This window comes from Culex pipiens, chromosome 1 (genome assembly GCF_016801865.2).
Source record: "Culex pipiens pallens isolate TS chromosome 1, TS_CPP_V2, whole genome shotgun sequence".
Classification (NCBI taxonomy): Eukaryota; Metazoa; Arthropoda; class Insecta; order Diptera; family Culicidae; genus Culex; species Culex pipiens.
This window is the reverse complement of record NC_068937.1, coordinates 79,266,439-79,286,164: the sequence shown is the minus strand read 5'-3', so window position 1 is coordinate 79,286,164 and position 19,726 is coordinate 79,266,439. Positions and strand designations below refer to the sequence as shown.

Genomic DNA, 19,726 nt, shown 5'->3' with positions numbered 1-19,726 from the left:
TCGTTGTCGATATTTAAGGGACCGTCGAGAGCGGGGGTTATCAAATTATAGCAAAATCAAAGCAATCTATTTGAAGGGACTGAAAAATTTATTGACAGCTGGAGCAATATTGATATCGAGAAGATCAACAGCCAGAGAGTCCACTGTATTCGATTTATAAATCAAAAAGTTTAATTTCAAACTGAGCCTCATTCATAACTATTTTGCGTTTGAATTTGAATTCACAATCATAACAATAATGACTTATTTGTCAAGTCAAAATGCGTACTGCAACTTGAGGTTTGGTTTATACAGTCGACTCTCTGGTTGTCAATATCCAAGGGACCGTCGAGGAAAAGAAACATCAGTTTACAGAATGATGCAAAATGAAGACTCGATTGAACATATGTTTTTTTTATACCCAGCTATGGGAGAGAATCATGGCAACGTCCAGCATACAAAAACAAACAAATCTCAAACACCCTTCAAAGCTTAATAGTTTCGCAAAGAAAAATGTCTATGCAAGCCATGAGAAAGTGAAATTATTGACAACCGGAAAAGATTTTTAAAGCAAACAGAATCCAAGGGACCGTCAAGGAAGAGATCCTTCAAGCAAGAGGCAATTAAATAAAAAAAAAATCCTATGTTATAAAAAGGATCAAAGATCTTAAAAATAAAATAAACTTTTACTGACACAACTCAAACGATTTTTTTTTTCTTTAACATGGCAACAATATTTGACATCTTGAAAAAAATTAAAAGTTTAGCACAAACACGGAGAAAAAAGAATTCCCAAAATCGTGAACAAGCGTTCATGAAATTGGGAACCACGAACAAAATGTTCAACGTTTTTCAGGAACGTACCATGACATTTGAACACTTTGTTCGTGGTTTCCAATTTCATGAACGCTTGTTCATGATTCTGGGAACTCTTTTTTCTCCGTACATATTTTTTATACTCAAAAACTCACTAGCCCTACTGATGAGTCTACAAATTCAAGTATTGGACCAACATTCTTTCCTTTTGTGAACTGCATGCTTTTTGGGAAGGTGCCGGTATTGACTAATAAAGAAGGGATCTTCAGGGATTGAACAGTTAACGATGATTGGCTCCCACTGATCATTTTTGATTCATTGTTAAATTTGAACTGATCTGTCAATAACGTCCGTTGGTTTTTTTTTTTTTTTGTTCGATTTTGACTAATTTCTCTTTTGTCTAATCAAATTTAATTGAACACAAGGCACAGCCAGTTTGAAGAAAGCTTCCCGAAAGAACATGTAGTTTGATTACGCCCCAAGGTCTTTCTTGTCAATATTGACACAATCCACGTAGCCCAGTGGTAACGCTTCCGCCTCGTAAGCGGTAGATCGGGGTTCAAATCCCGGCTCGGACCAACACAACTGGTGATCTTTTCCCTTCTGGATTTGATTGCTTAGTAAAGGGAAGGTAGTGTATCGTCACAAACTGGACCTTATCAAGACACCTTAGGAAGACAACCTATGGAATGTTAACATTAACCTTAACATTTTAACATTAAGTTGATTAATAAACTGACACTGAATCCGCTTTGTAAATGTCGGCACCGATACTCTTCACGGGTTCACGGAACAGAGAAAGATTTACTTTTTTTTATTGATGCCTTCAAAACATCCGAGTAACCCCGAAAATGTAGTATTGCAACAATTAAAGTGACCAAACCTACTGCGTTGCATTAACAGCAGAGACAAATTCGGCTAACGGATGCGTGAAATACCGTATAGGTGTAAATTGACAAAAAAAAAACATTTGTTTAGGGAGAGATTGAAAAAAAAAATACTGATTTTGTTTTAAAATACATCAATAATTCATTTATTGGATCTATCTTCGACGTAAACTATAAATAAATTGCAACAACATCAAGTTAACTTGTAGTATTTGAAGTTCCTATAAATATCACTTTTTCAAGATTCAATGGTATATAACGGTAGATTTGAGTTGGATTTGTTCGATGAGCCTGAATAGTTTTTTTTTCTATGCTTTGAAGAAGTTGAAAGAGAGCATTGTGCTGTGTAAAATTTCAACTGTGCGTGCACCTTTATTGCTTTTGCTTGTTTGCAAATTTTATACAAGCCGACTTTTAGGATGTCTCTTTTTTCTGCAGTATAAATAGAAGCTTGCATTTTTAAACATATATAAAAATTACAATGCTAATAGTAAGGAGGCGTTTCCAGTATCACTAGGTTAAGTCTATGTGTGCAAACTCTGCGGCTGTTTCGGAGGTCTGCCCAGAATTTGCGCTGTTTTTGGTTCGCGTAGAACTCTACGGATGTACTGAAACATACACCCAATACGGCACGTAGTTTTCTCTGATTGAATCAGCAAATTTTAAATAATTACAAAAAATAATAGGTTATAAATACTGAGCTTGATTTTTTTTCTTTTCGTCTAAGCGCACTTTTAAGCCACTTGTTGCATCGTGTAAAGCTTGGCGTAGGTTTTGCTGTGCGACATCAGCTCGTCGTGCGTGCCCTTTTCCACCACCACTCCGTTCTGGATGACACAGATCATGTCCGCGTTCTGGATTGTGGTCAGCCGATGCGCGATCATGATGCAGGTCCGGTCCTTCCGGGCGTGATCCAGCGCGTTCTGAACAATCTTTTCGCTCTGGTTGTCTAGCGCTGACGTGGCCTCGTCCAGCAGCAGAATGCGAGGATTGCGGACGAGCGCTCGAGCGATCGCGATCCGCTGCTTCTGACCTCCGGACAGCTGGGCGCCCTTCGCGCCGAGGCTGGTTTCGTAGCCCTTGGGAAGATTGATGATGAACTCGTGGATGTTGGCCAGCTTGGCGGCTTCGATGATTTCCGGCATCGGAATGTCCCGCGAGTTGTCCCCGTAGCCGATGTTCTCGGCGATGGTCCGGTCGAAGAGGATTGGTTCCTGGGAAACCAGGCCCATTTGGGCTCGGATGCGGCCCAGCTGGTAGTCGGTGGTGGCAACGCCATCAACCGCCTGCGAACGAATGCAATTTTAATTAAAATATTATTCTGGACGACAACACGGCCGTGACTGAAACGTACCACTTTGCCACCTTCCGGGTCGTAGTAGCGCAGCAGCAGCTGGATGCACGTCGACTTGCCGCAACCGGATGGTCCAACCAGCGCAACGGTGTGGCCAGGTTTGATCTCCAGGTTCAGGCCCTGCAGAATCGGTACGGTCGGCCTCGTGGGATAACGGAACTCGACGTTGCTGAATTGGATGCCACCGTCGTGGTTCTGTTGAAGGAAGGATTACGTTGAGGTTATGTTTATTATTGAATAGAAGATCAACACCTACCTGAAACAGCGGATTGTACGAACTTGACGGGTTGTGCATCTTGGGAATGCGATCAAACAGCTTCGATAGACGACCAGCAGATAGCATCGCTGAGTTCACGTTCGGAGCATAGGCCAGTGCTTGTCCCAACATCCACGCGCCGAAGATCAGCGCTTCGGATATTCTGAAAAGAACTTAGATTAGTATTCTCAACTAGAATATAAATCAAAGAAATCCTCACTTGATCACATCCTTGTAGTCCAAGTCCTTCTCCGAGACCAGCTTGCCTCCGTAGAACAGTGCCAAGCCATATCCCATGAACGGCATGATTTGACCCAGCGCAAACACCGTTCCTCGCAGTCGCGTCTTCTTCCGGCACGCCACATCAACCTTTTCCATTTCTTTGTAATACCGCTCAAGGACGTGCGGCTCCTGTCCCAGACTGGCAACCGTTCGGATGTTGGAGATGGCTTCCACAGCCAGCTTGATGGCACCCTCCAGCGATTGCTTCTCCTTCAGTCCGCTGGACTCCATGTAGCGGGATTCCAGCATGATAGCTCCCAGCACGACCGGAATTGCGACCACCGAAACGAGCGTGAGATTGACCGAGTAGTACAGAGCGATTCCGATTCCGATGCAGATCGTGGAGGCAGCCTGTAGCAGCGATCCGATGCGAGTTCCGGTTGCGCCCTGCACGCTGGCACAATCTCCGGAAAGCCGTGCACAAAGCGCTCCCACGGCATTGTTGGTATCGTCGTACCAAGCCATCTCCTGGCTGAGAATCGCCTTGAAAGTCTTTTGTCGTAGTCGTGCCGTAAGCCGAACTCCGGCCACGTTGAAGAGATAAGTCTGGAAGAAGGTTCCCACCCCGGTGACGAGTCCGAGGACCAAGAACAGCGATGAGTAGAAGTTGGACTCGCTGCGGACAAACTCGGCGTCACGATGACCAAGTATGCCGTACATCTCTCCGAAGAGAACGGCGAAGGTAGGGAAGGACGATCCGACGACCATGGAAGCCGCACAACCGAACAGAATATACGGCCACTCCGGGGAGTTCCACTTGAGCAGCCGGAACATCGACACCGGGTACGCTTTCTCTGTGTCTTCCTCGACCACCTCGGCCGACTTGCTACCGTCAGACTCGTCATCCGAACCCACGACATCGTCGTCCGTGGTATCTCCCTTCTGTCCATCCGAAACAACATCTAACTCATCATCGTTCTCGTCGTGCTTTTGCGCCCCACTTGCGATGACCAGATCGTAATACATTCCCTTCTTGGCCATCAGTTCATCGTGGGTGCCCTGCTCCGCTACGACTCCCTTGTCGATGTACACGATCTTGTCGGCGTTGGTGATGGTTGACAATCGGTGGGACACCACCAGGGTCGTACGACCGCGGCTTGCTTTCTCCAGCGCGTCCTGCACTCGCTTCTCGGACGTTGGATCCAGCGCGGAAGTCGCTTCGTCCAGCAGTAGAATCTTCGGATTCCTGATCAACGCTCGTGCTATGGCAATTCGTTGCTTCTGTCCTCCGGACAGCTGTGCTCCCCGCTCCCCAATCAGTGTGTGATACCCATTCGGTAGCTTAGTGATAAAAGTATGGCAATTGGCAATTTTGGCAGCTGCTTCAATCTCATGGTGGTCCGCGTCCGGCTTTCCGTAGCGAATGTTCTCCGCGATACTGGCGGCAAACAGCACCGGCTCCTGGCCGACCACTCCGATGAACGATCGCAGCCACCGGATGTTCATTTCGTTGACCTTGTTTCCGTCGATCGTAACGGTACCCTGTGGAAACAGTCGAATCTTGTATCAAAGCCAATATTTAGCAGATTCTCAAAAAAACTTACATTCATTGGATCGTACAATCGCTGAATCAGCTGCAAGCAGGTCGACTTGCCACACCCGGAAGGTCCCACCAGGGCAACCGTTTTGCCCGCTTCCACGACCAAGTTCAGCCCCTGCAGCACCTGCACGTCCTTCCGCGCCGGATACCGAAACTGAACATCGCTAAAGGTGATCTCCCCCCGCAGCGTTTCTGGCTGCAGCCCGTCCTCGCCCAGCGAATCAATATCCGGCACGCGATCGATCACCGAAAAAATGCTCGCCGCCGATCCCTTCGCCGAGGCGAACGCTTCCAGGTGAGGAGACGACAGGCCCAGATTCTGCGCGCCGGCCAGCACGCCAAACAGCACGATGATCAGCACGGCCGGCGTGTAGTCCACGACATCCTTTCCGCGATCCTCCAGGATCAAGCTAATCCCGTACCAGAACGCTAGCGCGTAACAGCAGTAGATGATGAACCACATGATGCCGCCGCCGATGCCGGAGAATACGCCCTTCTTGCGGCCGTTGATCTCGGCCGAAGTCAGCCGGCTTCGGTAGCGATCCTGCTCCTTGCGCTCGCCTCCGAACGCCACCACCGTGCGGATGCTGCTGAACACCTCTTCAGCGACGGTTCCCGCCGACGAGTACGCCTTCAGTTCTTTTTCCGTGAGCGAGCTTTGAACCTGGAAAACACACAAATCGAGCGTAAAGTGCGCTGATTGCGAGGGGAAACGCATCGCAAATTTCCGCGGCTGCACGCCGCTAACATACCTTCGCCACAACCGCTGTCGCAATGATGATAAACGGTGCACAGCTCAACACCACCAGCGTCAGCTCCCAGCCGTACACGAACGAGGCCAGCACCGAGGCCGTGAAGGACATGGCTAAAAATGTAAAGATCGACAGCTTCTCGCCGATTCCTTCCTTTAGCTTGTCCAGATCACTGAAATTAAGCAATGTTAAAGTTATAAAAGTCTTAAGATTCCGTAGATTTTCGAGGAACTCACTCTGTCAACCGGACGGCGAAGCTGTCGTCGCTGTTCAGGTCGTACCAGGTCATGTCCTGGCGCAGAACGGCCCGCAGAAAGAGGCGCCGTATCCGGCTGATCTGGTGCTGGGCCGAGCGGTTGATCACGTCGATGCTGAGCGCCGACGCTAGGAACTGTATCACCGATATAAACAGCACGCCCAGGCCGAAGGCTTTGGCATCGTCGTAGATGGCGGCATAGTTCTCCGCCTCGGTGGCATTGATCCTGAAAGAAAAATTGACGATCAGTCATAATCAGATGATTTATGCACTTTAAAGTGTCTTGATGAATATTTGTTCGCCCGGGGAACTCTCCGGACTCGTGCATTAATTAAATTGAGTCTGCGGCATCTTGTTTGTCGCAAGTAATCACGACGCAAAAGTGTGAAAAGTGTCAATTGATATCAATTGGTTAGCCGATACTCTGATACTCGCTACACGTGCTCGGAGCACGTGTTCAAGTCATATTTTCTTTCGATTGGTTGTCTTCGTCGGAATAGTTCAAGTGGACGTAAATCTTCGATTTATTGAAATTTACATTCTCGTTTTATCAAGTGTCATTCCAGTGGGGAGTCACCAAGAAGATGTGTGTGTACTTACAGAATTTCACCACCTCCAAACATGGACAGGATGGAAGTCTCCGGCGATCGGCCGATCCCTCGAGTTCGCTCGACCAGCTGGGCTGTGAACTCTCCGTACAGTATCACACCGTACGGCAGTCCCAGGGAGGCTAGCGAAGCCAGCAGGATGCCCCCGACGGTGGCTGAGATTTCTCCCCACGTGGCGAACCGGAACTGGAATTGCAGAAATAGAAACATTGCTTTCAAAACCGAAAATTTGCTCAAAACAATTTGCACTCACCAGCTGAAGGTACGACACCGGCTTGTAGCTGCTCTCCTCCTGAACGGTTTTCTGGGCGGCCTTTTTGAAGATGATGTTCAGCATGTTTGTCGAGCCGCCGCCCGCCTTGTGGCTGCACTCGGACATGGCATCGTTGCTGATGCCATTTTTGTAGTTGACCACCACCGGCTGGGAGCCGCCGTTCTGCTGCGGGTACTCCTTGTTGGTCATTGTGAGATTCTGCTACCGGTCCAGCGGGATGTGACCTGGAAATAGAAATGAAATATTTTGTGGTTAAAAACTATAAATGATTTTTAAGGAAATTATTAAATTGCTTAGTTTTATTCTTTTTTTAATTTTTTTCGTGTAGTTATTATTTCAATCCTAATTTCTATCATACAAGAAACCATCCATATCTTTGAAAAAAGCAAAATATAAAAGATCATTATTTTATTGGAAAATGTAAAAATCTAAATTCATTTAAAATCAATTAACAAAACACTCACGCAACAAGAAACATTACACATTACAAGAATTGACATGTTTTGAGCTCAAAAATGTCTCGGCAGATTAGTGGGCATTGCATTTGAAATTTAGATTTTTTTGACGAAAGATAGATAACAGACATGAAACTTCAAGAACCAAATATTTCTAGGTATTCTTAGGAGCAATATTCCCATTTTCAGCCTACTGAGCAAGGCGACATTTTAAATGAGTTTTGCTCATTTAAAACAACTTTATTTAGATATTTGGAGTTCTTTTTGGAATGGTCCAATAAACCCAATAAACCATATTTTTTTTTCTGTTTGGGTGTTTTTGAAGAAACACCCAAAAAGCAAAAACAAAACATGTTTATTGGACCATTGAAGAAAAAATGTCTTAAATCATTAAAGAGAAGTTGCTTTCTAACATTCACATAAATTTGTTGTTACATTGGACCATTTGAAATTATTTTTGTTATTCAATTCCAAAGTTCTTTTGTTCTATTCACTTCCGAAGTATGATAGAAAAAGCGAACGTTCACAAGACATATAGAAAATCTGTTTAAAAAACTGTAACCAAACATTAAAAAAAAAAAGCGCTTGCAAATTCAAAGAGTTGAAAATTCAAAGGTTTAAATTTACATGTTTTTTAAAGTTTCTTTGTTTGTTTATTTTATCTGGTAGCGTAAGGTTTGCTCCTTTTAAAATTGCTAGTGTTTATCGAAAAAAAAAATCAGCAAAAAAAAACTTTGCGGTACTGTACATCGAAAATTTCAACAACAAAATCCAAAGATTAAAAAACCAAACATGCTTAAAAATGATTCTAAACACAGAGGATTGCATTTTTAATTTATGTCAGCTGATTGCACTTAAATTTCCATTGAAATTTTAATGTTTTTTGAAAAAAATATAATTCTTTCGCCCCCTGACTTTTCGGGCTGGGTTTGAAGGGAGGGGGTTACACAAACTTTTAAAAATATTTGTACCATCCTGAAACTAGATAGAAAAAGAGGCTAATTTATAACATCAAATTTTCAACTAGATGTACGTTTTACTTTTTTCTGTAGCATGTTTTTTTTTTGGAAATTCTGAAAGTAATTTAAAAATATTTTACTTAGATTTGATATGAAGCACATTTTAAAACTCTTTGCTCATTTATTTAAGACCCAATATCCAAATTAATTAATTTATTAGTTCATAATTGTTCATTGCTAACAAATCTTATATATTTTTTGACTACCTTTTATAAGAATAGCATCATTTAGATTTTTTTTTTTCTAGCAACACAATTTTTAATTAATTTTATTCCATATTTTAAAGAAATTTAAAATACACAACTATTTCTCAACATGTATTTTTAGCACTATTTTGCACAATCATTACAGTCCAGACTCGATTACCGAAGCCTCGATTGTTCGAAGTTTAGATTATCAGAATATTTTTATGGAACTTCAAATAACTGAATCATGAACAAACAAAAAACGTTTTTTTTTTACTTTTATTATCAGAATTGATCCATTTTAGTCAAATTTGAACAGAAAAGCTTTTTTTCAATATTTCTTCAACGCCATTTTGGCCACCATCTTAGATTTAAATTTTCTAAATCACTTTAGCGTAGTTTAGGGGCCATACACAAGCGCGAGTGAAATTATTCCAAGGCCGTCGAATAATCGAGTCTGGACTGTACTACAATAAATATCTCCGATACTTTTCAAGAGGAACTCGAAAATAAGAAGACAATATTTAATTTATTTTGAGCCACATTACTGAGGAGGAGGACCACTTTTTATGAAACTAAACGCTCGTTTTCGTTTCTTGTATTTCTTTGTTATTGGTAAATTTGCCCTTAGAATGATAATATTGCAAGTTATCATGATTCATTATTATTTTTCACTTATCTAGTTCCATTTGATTTTCTTCAACATCTGAGTTCTGATCTGAGATCCCATTTTCAAATAAGTCCAGCACGTGCTTCGAAGAACAATTTAACGACCACTCGCCTCGCTGAACATACTAGCAACAAAAGCAATCACTTTTCAATTGGATACACTGTATTCCGGTAGCTCAGGTCCAGTGCTAAACAGATTGGAATATATTCTTGAAACACTTCTCAATCATACCTTGCCAAAGCAATTCGATTCGAACAGCTGACGATTGTGATTGGAGTGGACACTTGATGATTTGTTCAGGAGTGTTTATTGAGATTTATCCTAAAATCATCAAACTTTTCAAATCTAATTGAAACTGACTTAGTTAAAAATCAATTAGGTTTTAGGTTAAATTTATTCGTGTCCACCCTCACCCGCTCGTGCCGAACAGTTGGTCAGAAAATGCACCTGAAAGTTTAACGTTTCCAGCTGTGACTTTAAGTGCCACTTATTAATTTCTTTAATTTATGAGCTCGATAGAATGATTGATCGATTCAGAAATACCCACTGGACAAATTGCAGCTAATTAAAATTCCCCTCCCAAGAAAAAAAAAACCGATAAATTTTGCTGATCCCCGCGCGGGTTGCGAAATCTCCTAATTACAGCAATTTCTGTAAAACTTATAACTCACGATTCAGATTGTCACAACCGAAACGGCATTCCTGACTAGGGGGAGTTCGATGATCGATAGCTTCAGAACAAAATTAACATGTCGCGCGGGTTAAACATCCCAATTGAAGAGGATGCGCCCGTGTTTGATTCAGCAAATAAATCAACGATTTATGTTAATCGCTGTGAACTGTGCGGAATACATTAACACTCGCGTTGCAAAGTTACGGGTGAATTCACCGCGCACGTAAGGTTAAGCTGACTGCGTCAGACCAACGAATTATTCCTGTTGGATGGAATATTTTCACAACAAGTTGCTGGGGAATTTTTAAACTTATGTGACTGTACTTTGTTTTGAACTCGTGATCGTTAAAAAACCCTTGAAAAATTTCCACAATTTTGCGTATTTTACGACCAGTCAAAGAACCTAAAAACCGATATCCCTCAGGAACATACTAGTTGTCTTGCGTATCCACAATAATCAAGGTAATATGAGCCAATTAGAAGAACAACCTAGACAAATCTGATGCTCGTAATGCAAATGGTCCGCAATTTGTAGTGGTCTCCGCTGGTTGTCCATAACTATCGCAAAGTAGCAGTGGTTTGACCGTGATTTTACCCCCCAATGTGGCGGGTAAACTTAAAATAATGAAGCACTAAATTGTGCGGGAGCACTTTTCCAATTTAGTAGTACTAATTTATTAATTAACTTATTTTGGCGTCCAGGGGTTAGGGCCCCGTACCAACAGTGCTACGTAATTGTTTTTTTAGCTTTTTGGAAATTACATAAAAGCAAAATATGTTTCCTGTCCCAAAAATTGGATGGAATTTGACGTGAAGGCCTTGAATTGTACGCACTTAGCAATAGAATATTCGATTCGAGTGGTAGTTTGACAGTTTGCTCCATAAGAAATACATTGTTCACTACCAATCGCGTCGGGTACTCCATTGATAGAAATTGATTAATTCATTTAAAATTTATTTACTCAGTTTTAATGTATTAAACTGCTGTGTGTGCTATGAGTGAAATGTCAGTCACCTTTACATTTTTGCTATACAGTAGTTGTTCGGTAACTGGGCGTTGTTTAACTGGGCTGCTTTTTAACTGGGCGCTCGATAACTACGCTACGGCTACGGCCCAGTTATCGAGCGCCCAGTTAAAAAGCAGACAAACGTCAAAAAACCAAAACAAACCAAAATGACCGAGGGGTTAATGGATGCAAAAATCATATTCAATAAATAAAAAAACTTTTTTCAAACTTTTGTTTAATTTTATGTTACAATTAAAGAAATATGAAAAGTAAGCATTGTAAATAAATTTGAGTAACTTTTATTTTTATATTTCATCTGGAAAATATTATGCATCGGTGGTCCCCTCGTTATTTTTTGTTCAGCCTAGTTACCGAACAACTACTGTACTGTTTTGCCACTTTTTCACTCTGAATCGAGATGATATTACAACATAAAAGAGGTTATATTACAACTTGAAGTGTTATACCTTCGAAATTTACACAACTTTTTACTGTGTTGTTGTGTCTTTTTTGAGTATTTGAGTATTTCGGATCAACTCGGATCGTTTCGCACCCTTGGACAATGTTGTAGGAAATTAAATTTCCTACAAGAATCTCACACTTAGATAATTTTGTGCGTGCCTACACAGAAAAAAAAATCGTGGTAATATTACATCTGGGAAGGGGTACATCTTTTATGTCAGAAAAAAGGTTTAATTTTACGTCATATAATGTGTAAAATTACCTCGGAAAATGATTAATTTTACCACATATAATGTACAAATTTACCTCTTAAAATGTCGAAATTTACCATCGAATAATGAAAATTATACCTGAAAATGTGTAATCTGAGGATAGATATAGAATTGTCATTTTGTTTTTGCAGAATGAAAACAACACTAATCATCAAAGCAATCGTTTTATTTTTGACACTCTGAGGATTTTTTTTTTATTTTACAAATATAAATCAGTCTTTCATGGATGTGAATCGCTGTAACAATCTTTGGGGCGCGGATAGGTGCTGTTGAGCTTGCACACCTGACGAGCGCAATTTGTTGTTCAGTGGTACCTTCGAGTCTTCCTAAACTTGGGTTCTTTCGGCCAAGCTCGCCGTGATGACCGACTATATTCCGTGTTGCTGTTTGTGTTGGGACCAGCTGGTGAGTAGCGGATTGTTTAACCAAAACGGAAGCGGACAGGCTGCGCAGGACCCGGCAGCATAATCTAGAAATTGTTCGAAAACTTGAATATTTTTATTTTACTGTATGCAAATTCTGTAAGTATGTCGGACTCTTGTAATTGTTTATAAAATTAACGACATCTACCTCAAGAAGAAATTTTTCAGAGAGTCATGCCGCAGTGTGACAAGCCAACTGCCGACATGGTCGCGGCAGACTGTGACCTCGACCGGGACTGTTAGGTGCCAAACCGAGGCGCTGAGCCTCTCCAACTCATCGGGAAGTTTCAACTTTCTTTATCTCGATCTCCACGATGCACGTCGGAGGTGGTTACACCGCGGCGTGAAGGAAGCCTATTGGATGATGAAATATGATTAGAATGGACTTATGTAAAATAACATTCTTACGAAAAACTAACGAACTGACATGCTGGTGCCACGCTGCCGGGTGCCTCTGGTGGCCACCCTACCCTGCAGTGGATATATTCCGTTCCACCCGACAGAACCGACTTCAATCTCATCCTGCTCCTCGCCCCACTTGGAATCGTCCAGTAGAACAGCTAAAATGCATTTTTGTCTGGAACTACTTTGTGGACCTTTGGACAAGGCCCCTTTTGAAGTTGATTTTTTCAGTGATCGGAGAAGCTGTGAAGCAAAGGAAATGATAAGATTTATTAAAAAATATTCTCAAGCATTTCAAATTCAGAGGTTTTCTCGCGAACGTACCACTGTCGAAGAATTTTCAAACCCGAACTGGTACCACTAGAATACTGAGCAAGAGATCTGGTGCCGGTGACGATGAACTTTGTTGCCATTCGGCCCAACGCTTTTCCCGAAATCGAGTTGCTACCCTACCATCACCTCCTCCATCTCGGCCCCAAAAAGTACGACTTCGTGGCCGTGTGCTGGAACAGCACGATGACGTGGGTCAGTTGGGTCCAGCCTTCGGAAGTGGGTTTGGCCCTTTTCATTAAGCACCTCCTGGAACGCTCTTCACACATTTTAAGCCGGACAATTTCAACCCCTTGGGATGGTTATCAAATAGATGGTCCAGATCGATTCCCTCAGACATCTCGTCAGATCTATTTTCGCACTCGGTGCCATCCGCTATCCGCAGAACTGGAGTTCCCTTGTCCGGCATCTTCCAAATGACAATATCGCCCGGTGCCTCGTCCAAAACGATCTGTTTCGTTCCGTGACACTATTCCACCGAATAATCCCTGGCCAAAGGAGCCAGCATCACTTCCGAAAGTGACAGTGGCGGCGGTTGCGGATCCGGAACGTCCGTGTTTTCCGACGAGAGCGAAACAAACTGGTACAAAACACTAACACTTCGACCGCGACGGAACCGGTTCCGGAATCTTCGTGGATGCACTAACGAGCCCCAGCTCCCGAAGCCGATTGTTGGCTAAATTAAACACCCAGAATTTTATTTTTAAAAAACAAACGCGCTGCGAAAAAGAAACGCAAACATTGAATAAAAAAACGCTCGCTTAACTTTTTTCTAAAACAATAACATTTGACAGCTGCCAAATGTTTTCGAAGGTGATGCGCGAAAACTGTTGAGTGCAATATTGCATCAAAGTAGACACAAAATTAAATCTTCCATCCAAATATTACCCATTTTATTGTGTAAATGGTGATAGACAAAAAAATTTGTTGCAATTCGTAATAAACAGATGTAAAATTACACATTCTCTTTTTCAACATTCCATTTTACAGCTTCCATTTTTACACAATTTTTTGCTGTGTACACCTACTGCCAAAATCCTGAAACGATGTTTTTCCCCATACATTTTCGCGATTTTCTCCATATAAACTTCAACGACACAAAACGACCCATAAACCTTAACCGATTTGGCTCAAAATTTGCACAGATACTTTTTTTGCCTAAGGGGAATCGAGTCATAAAATATATCTTAAGATTCTCCAAAACCACGGAAGTTGTTGTCTTCTTATTCCAAAATTGCCAAACTTATGGACCCAATCCTGCAACAATCGGATTGTAAAAATAGGCAAATTTTGTTGTAAATCACTTAGTTGATAGTATTTTAGGGGATGAATAAAAAATTATATCGATAGTTCCCTTAGTTTCGAAAATACTAAAATATCTGTAACAAAAATCTTGGTACAAAAGCTCCGGTTGATGTGCACCGTTAACGGTGCACATCAACCAGAGCTTTTGCACCCAGATTTTTGTTACAGACATTTTAGTATCTTCAAAACTACGAGTACTATCGAAATATTTTTTTATTCATCCCCTAAAGTACTGTCAACAAAGTAATTTACCACAAAGTTTGATTAATTTTACAATCCCGCTATAACAGGATTGGGTCCGTAAATTTGACAATTTTGGAATAAGAAGACAACAACTTCTTTGGTTGCTGTGCTCCCTTAAATGAAATAAAAGTTGAATAATTTAGGCAAAAAAAAATGAATTGACATATTGAATTCAATCAGAACTCGAAAGGATGAGTTTTGGAAATTCTGAATTCGTTCAAAGCTAATATCAAGCTTATTTGTGTTTTTTGTATACGCAAAATTAGTCAAAACTGCTAGGCATTTATTTTGGAAAAATATTTCGGAAAAATGCCATAAGTTAAAATATTGCCACTACTCGAATTTTACTCTTAATTCCTCCCCCCTTGTTAAATACGGCACTTGAAGAAACTTTTGTTCAACAAAAATTGTATACTTCTCTTGTTTTGTGATTTTCTTCTTTCTTTTTAATATTTTCTCATAACTTATCACGAAATAAGTTGTTCAAAATCGTCCAAATCTGGCAAAATCACAAGAACGAGTCAAACTATCAATTCCGTACTGTTAATAAAATTAAGAGATTTTTAATACATTTTGCGAACAAAAATTCATTTAAAATATTTTTTTTTGATTATTGAACGCAACAAATCTGCTCAAAAAGCTCATATTAAAAAAAAAATTGTCTAAAAATGATTGATAGGCACACATTTTTTTTTTAAATTTGTATAACATTCAATAATGTAAAGTATGGGTCATTCCATCTCAACTGTGCACGAAAAAGTGCAAATTTGAAAATTACCCTCTCCGATCCTGCTCAAATTTGGCAAAGCTGTTGATACTATCAAAACATGCAAGAATCCCGAATTTCATCCAAATCGGACCACCCCTTCCATTTTTGTACCTTCCCAAAAAAATCGACTTTTTGGCGATTTTTGACCAAACCTTCTAGTTTCAAACGACGATAACTCAGGAACCACAAATCTTAGAGGGTCGGTCTTAGACTCAATTTTGAAAGAAATTGGACGTAGAATCCATTTCCGTGATCAAAATTTTGATTAATTTATTTTGTCTATCTGTATTGCGCAATTGAAAACTTTAAATGGCCGTATCTCAAAACACCCCAACTTATTTTTTTTATTTGACCTCACCATCGTGTTCCCCGGCCAATTTTACATAAGAATCACTTATCGACAGAAATGAATATGTTTCCTTCCAGAGATATCGTATTTTAAAGTTTTGTGTTTTCGAGATTACTTACATCAGCTTCATTCGCCGCATCTGCTAGAAGCACACAGGCGGGCTGATCAATAACTGCTACCTGGTGTTCTGGGAGATGATTAATTTAATTTATATTTTTATAATTTTACGCAAATATTTATTCAAATGGCTAATAGGGGAAATTCTCGTATGTTTGGCAGGTTAAGTCCTCGCTCCTAGTTTCGTCCAATTTGCTCATTTTCACTATTTAAACAACAAATTTTGCAAAACTTTTGATAGAAACTTGCTTGTTCACTTCTTATTGAGCTATTTATCACTCGATTTCAGTTGAAAACGCTTTTAATCAGCTGTAATTGAATGCCAAAGCGCTGATATGGCAACATTAGAGGAACGCTGGAATTAGATGCTGTTCCCCTACCTTGATCAATCTATTTTTGTGAAAGGAATATTTATTGGGTTATTTTACGTGTTGCTAACCGTTTTAGAGTACCTCCGAGGCCATGACTAGGGCCTTTATCATGGGCGGTAGCAAAATAGTGCCATTCAGCAAAAACCCCAAAACCTGCTTTATTATTATTATTATAGTTTATTATTGACACTTTACCATAATTTGGCAAATCTGATTTATGGTTTAAAAGATTGATCATATTAAATCAATTTTTATATTGTGAGCCAGCTCCATTTGATTAAAAGATGATTTTGGTCAAGGTACATTTAATTTAAAAAAAATCCTTATACGTGAGGACAGCAGCCGTATTGTGTTCCAAGAATCCAAGAATGATAGAAGAAAAAAAACACTGTTGTTCGGACGGTGTCGAAATCATCGCAACTAAATTTGGGGAATTAGCCGCTTTGCTGCAGATCAAACTTTGTGATTTTCTTACATTTTTCAGTTTTATACTTTCCAGAAATCCTTTCCCTACTCCTTGTGATCGTCCTTCACTAGAGTACAACGTATCAACAAATTTTATTAATTTTAATTCATATTTTTTACTCAATAATGTATCGTGCACTTATTGTTCAGTGTTACTAACAAGATTAATTGCATTTTCCTGCTCGCTCCGTCGGAATCCAATTCTGCCCTTTACTGTGTGTCGTTATTGCTCTGTCCTGTGGGTTAGCACAGAAATTCACTTCATTATTTTTTTTTTTTTTTTTTTGAGCAGATAAACATTCAACTCCAGTTTCCTACAGTGTTATACAGTTAATTTTTGCCCAATTTGATAAAGATTATTTATGATGAAATATTATCACTGACGAACTGACGTGCCACCCCGAATCCAAACTTGACCGCACTTTCCTATCTTCCTTCTCACTCACCCTCAGCGATCAGCGATTGTCAAACAGACGATTTGACAGATGCGCAGCTGCACTTGCTGAGAAACTTTCAGGAACAACAAATGAAAATGGGGGAAAACATATTGAAAGCCTGAAAACTTTTGCAAATTCTGAACTAAACGATGAATATTTTGCAAATCTTGCATTATTTAATGTAAAATGAGGCAAGAAATTTCGTTTAACTTCCAAATTAGGCTATTTTTTAGACTTTTCGTAACATTTCCATTCCAACTCATATCCGCCATTAACACATGTTGTTCCAGAATTCTTCACAGCAAAAAAACAGCTGATGTGACAACACGTCAAACTCGAATTCTGACAATCGCCGAAGAAGAGAACAGTAGAAAGTAAAAGAAACAGTGTGCGGTCAAAAATGATCGACCAATTTGTTCCTATTGGCACGTCAGTTCGTCAGTGATATTATTTCAATAAATGGCCAGGTAGCAGTTATTGATCAGCCCGCCTGTGTGCTTCTAGCAGATGCGGCGAATGAAGCTGATGTAGGTAATCTCGAAAACACAAAACTTTAAAATTCGATATCTCTGGAACGAAAAATATTCATTTCTGTCGATAAGTGATTCTTATGTAAAATTGGCCGGGGAACACGATGGTGAGGTCAAATAAATAAAAAAAAGTTGGGGTGTTTTGAGATACGGCCATTTAAAGTTTTCAATTGCGCAATATAGGTAGACAAAATAAATTAATCAAAATTTTGATCACGGAAATGGATTCTACGTCCAATTTCTTTCAAAATTGAGACTAAGACCGACCCTCTAAGATTTGTGGTTCCTGAGTTATCGTCGTTTGAAACTAGAAGGTTTGGTCAAAAATCGCCAAAAAGTCGATTTTTTTGGGGAGGTACAAAAATGGAGGGGGTGGTCCGATTTGGATGAAATTAGGGATTGTTGCATGTTTTGATAGTATCAACAGCTCTGCCAAATTTGAGCAGGATCGGAGAGGGTAATTTTCAAATGCTGTTCCGCTTCAGATGGAATGACCCGTATTTTAAGACTAACCTTTGAAAGGTAGACAAATTTCACTCTGTAGACATCAAGTTTCTATGAAAATTCGTGAAAATCTTGAGTAAACCAAATTGTTTAAACTGAAAGCCTGCTGCGCGTGTTGTTTTACATTTTTTTTTATTGTTTTCTGAAAAAAATATTTTTCCTGATCTGATAAGGCATGTCTATGTTTAGGATTTGGCTAAAGATTTTCAATCACATTCTATTTGTTGATTTTCCAAACAGTACCTTGATCTTGATACGACAAATTTGTTCAGTTTTTTTAGTTCTGAGTAACAGTTGTTTTTTTTTACCTTTTCACTGAACGCAAATTATTCCAAAGAATATATTTTTAACTGTTTCCTTTTAACACTTTAACTTCAGGTACTTTTTCATTCAACTTATTTTTACAATTCTACTCTGAATTGTTTTCACTTTTGCGAGACTATTTCCTCGAAGCTGCCACCAGTCACAATCTTCCCAGCTTCACGATCCCATCGTATAAAATTTCAATCTCGAGTATCACTTTTCACTAACCCCCACTTGTTCACTCAAATAATCCACTATGTTCCTCCGGATAACGTCTATAGTTCCCTAGCACACTGCGCCCGACTTTGCATCCGTTCCGCGCGACAACCTCCGATCGACTGATGCTCCGATTCCAGCTTTGAGTTCCGACTAACTTGCACAACCAGCACCCTAGACAGCAGTCACTCAGCACAGTTCCCTGAACGCAGCATCATCCCCCTACACAGAGGCGGCACGTCATTATCATTCCGCGGCACGCGATCGATCGAGGAATCGCGCGCCAAAGATTTTCCCACCGAGCAGGCCGGTGTGCGTGACTTCCCCGGTTCTACAGGTCGTCGTCGTCGTCGGTTCACGTCTTAAGGAATCCCACACCCTCTCGCACCAGAAAAGAACCGATCCCCCCGTCTGGAAGAGAGACTCAGCAGGGATTTTCCAAGATTGTTGCAGCGGCTGGTTAAATGTTGACTAATCGAAACCCAAGTCTGCCGAGACGACGCGATGGGGATCTACCGGAAATGAACACAGCTGGGCAGAAGCGTGGTTTCAGCGTGGTTATGTCATGCCAGGTATGGGTTTGGGTAAATGTTTCCAGAGTGAAACTTTAAATTTCCCCCTTTTAACGTTGATCGGCTTGCTACAAGTACAACGTCACCAGAGTCGGGTGTCAACCATTTCTCATGTCTGATTCATTTAGCCGGGTTCAGCATTTTCAGCAAGCGTCTGCTTAATTGTTTTGAATCAGCAAGAATTAATATAGATCACTTGACTGTCGGAATGCGATCGTTCAGGGCAGTGGTGCTCAATGATGAATACAAGTTTGACTGTGAATTTCCTCTTTTTATATTTACCTTGCATATTTACCTTTCAGGATTTTTTGTTGTAGGGTAGAGTAGTCATCAATGAGACACGGGGAACAATGATAAAATGGCTCTTACAAGTCGTAGTTTCAACCAATCAGGCTCATATTTTGGGGAAAGGTGTGTCTACTGGATACAAGTCTGCCATTATAGTGGCTTTGGTTATGGACGCTCCCTTGTAAAGTTATTCATAAATGTTTGATTTTGGGGTGTAAAAGTAAATTATGCCTGAAAATTACATTTTCGCTCATAGGCTGCCATTAATACAAAAACTAATATTTCTCCAAATTTCTTTCGTCATTTCATAGGGCATGAGTTGGGCTACAATGTCCTTTTATTAGGTTTGACCAAAA

General features: G+C 40.6%; 1 protein-coding gene across 1 annotated transcript; it reads right to left on the bottom strand.

The window, feature by feature from the left end:
• Window positions 1-2,275: 2,275 nt before the first annotated feature.
• LOC120430107 (multidrug resistance protein homolog 49-like) lies at window positions 2,276-18,611 on the bottom strand. Its single transcript, XM_039595192.2, has 10 exons — window positions 18,300-18,611; window positions 6,984-7,228; window positions 6,723-6,916; window positions 6,103-6,348; window positions 5,867-6,038; window positions 5,119-5,778; window positions 3,513-5,056; window positions 3,293-3,455; window positions 3,037-3,231; window positions 2,276-2,968 (listed from the first exon to the last, which is right to left on the bottom strand). The coding sequence occupies exons 2-10, from the start codon at window positions 7,191-7,193 to the stop codon at window positions 2,417-2,419; spliced, it is 3,936 nt and encodes a 1,311-aa protein (XP_039451126.1). The 5' UTR covers window positions 7,194-7,228; window positions 18,300-18,611; the 3' UTR covers window positions 2,276-2,416.
• Window positions 18,612-19,726: the final 1,115 nt, after the last annotated feature.

What these genes read in the sequence shown, in the direction of transcription:
- LOC120430107 (XM_039595192.2), bottom strand. Translation starts at nt 7,193, where the DNA reads ATGACCAACAAGGAGTACCCGCAGCAGAACGGCGGCTCCCAGCCGGTG. An exon ending in CGTACAATCCGCTGTTTCAG is followed by an intron (nt 3,232 to 3,292) that starts GTAGGTGTTGAT and finishes TTCCTTCAACAG; the next exon opens with AACCACGACGGTGGCATCCA. An exon ending in ACCCGGAAGGTGGCAAAGTG is followed by an intron (nt 2,969 to 3,036) that starts GTACGTTTCAGT and finishes ATTCGTTCGCAG; the next exon opens with GCGGTTGATGGCGTTGCCAC.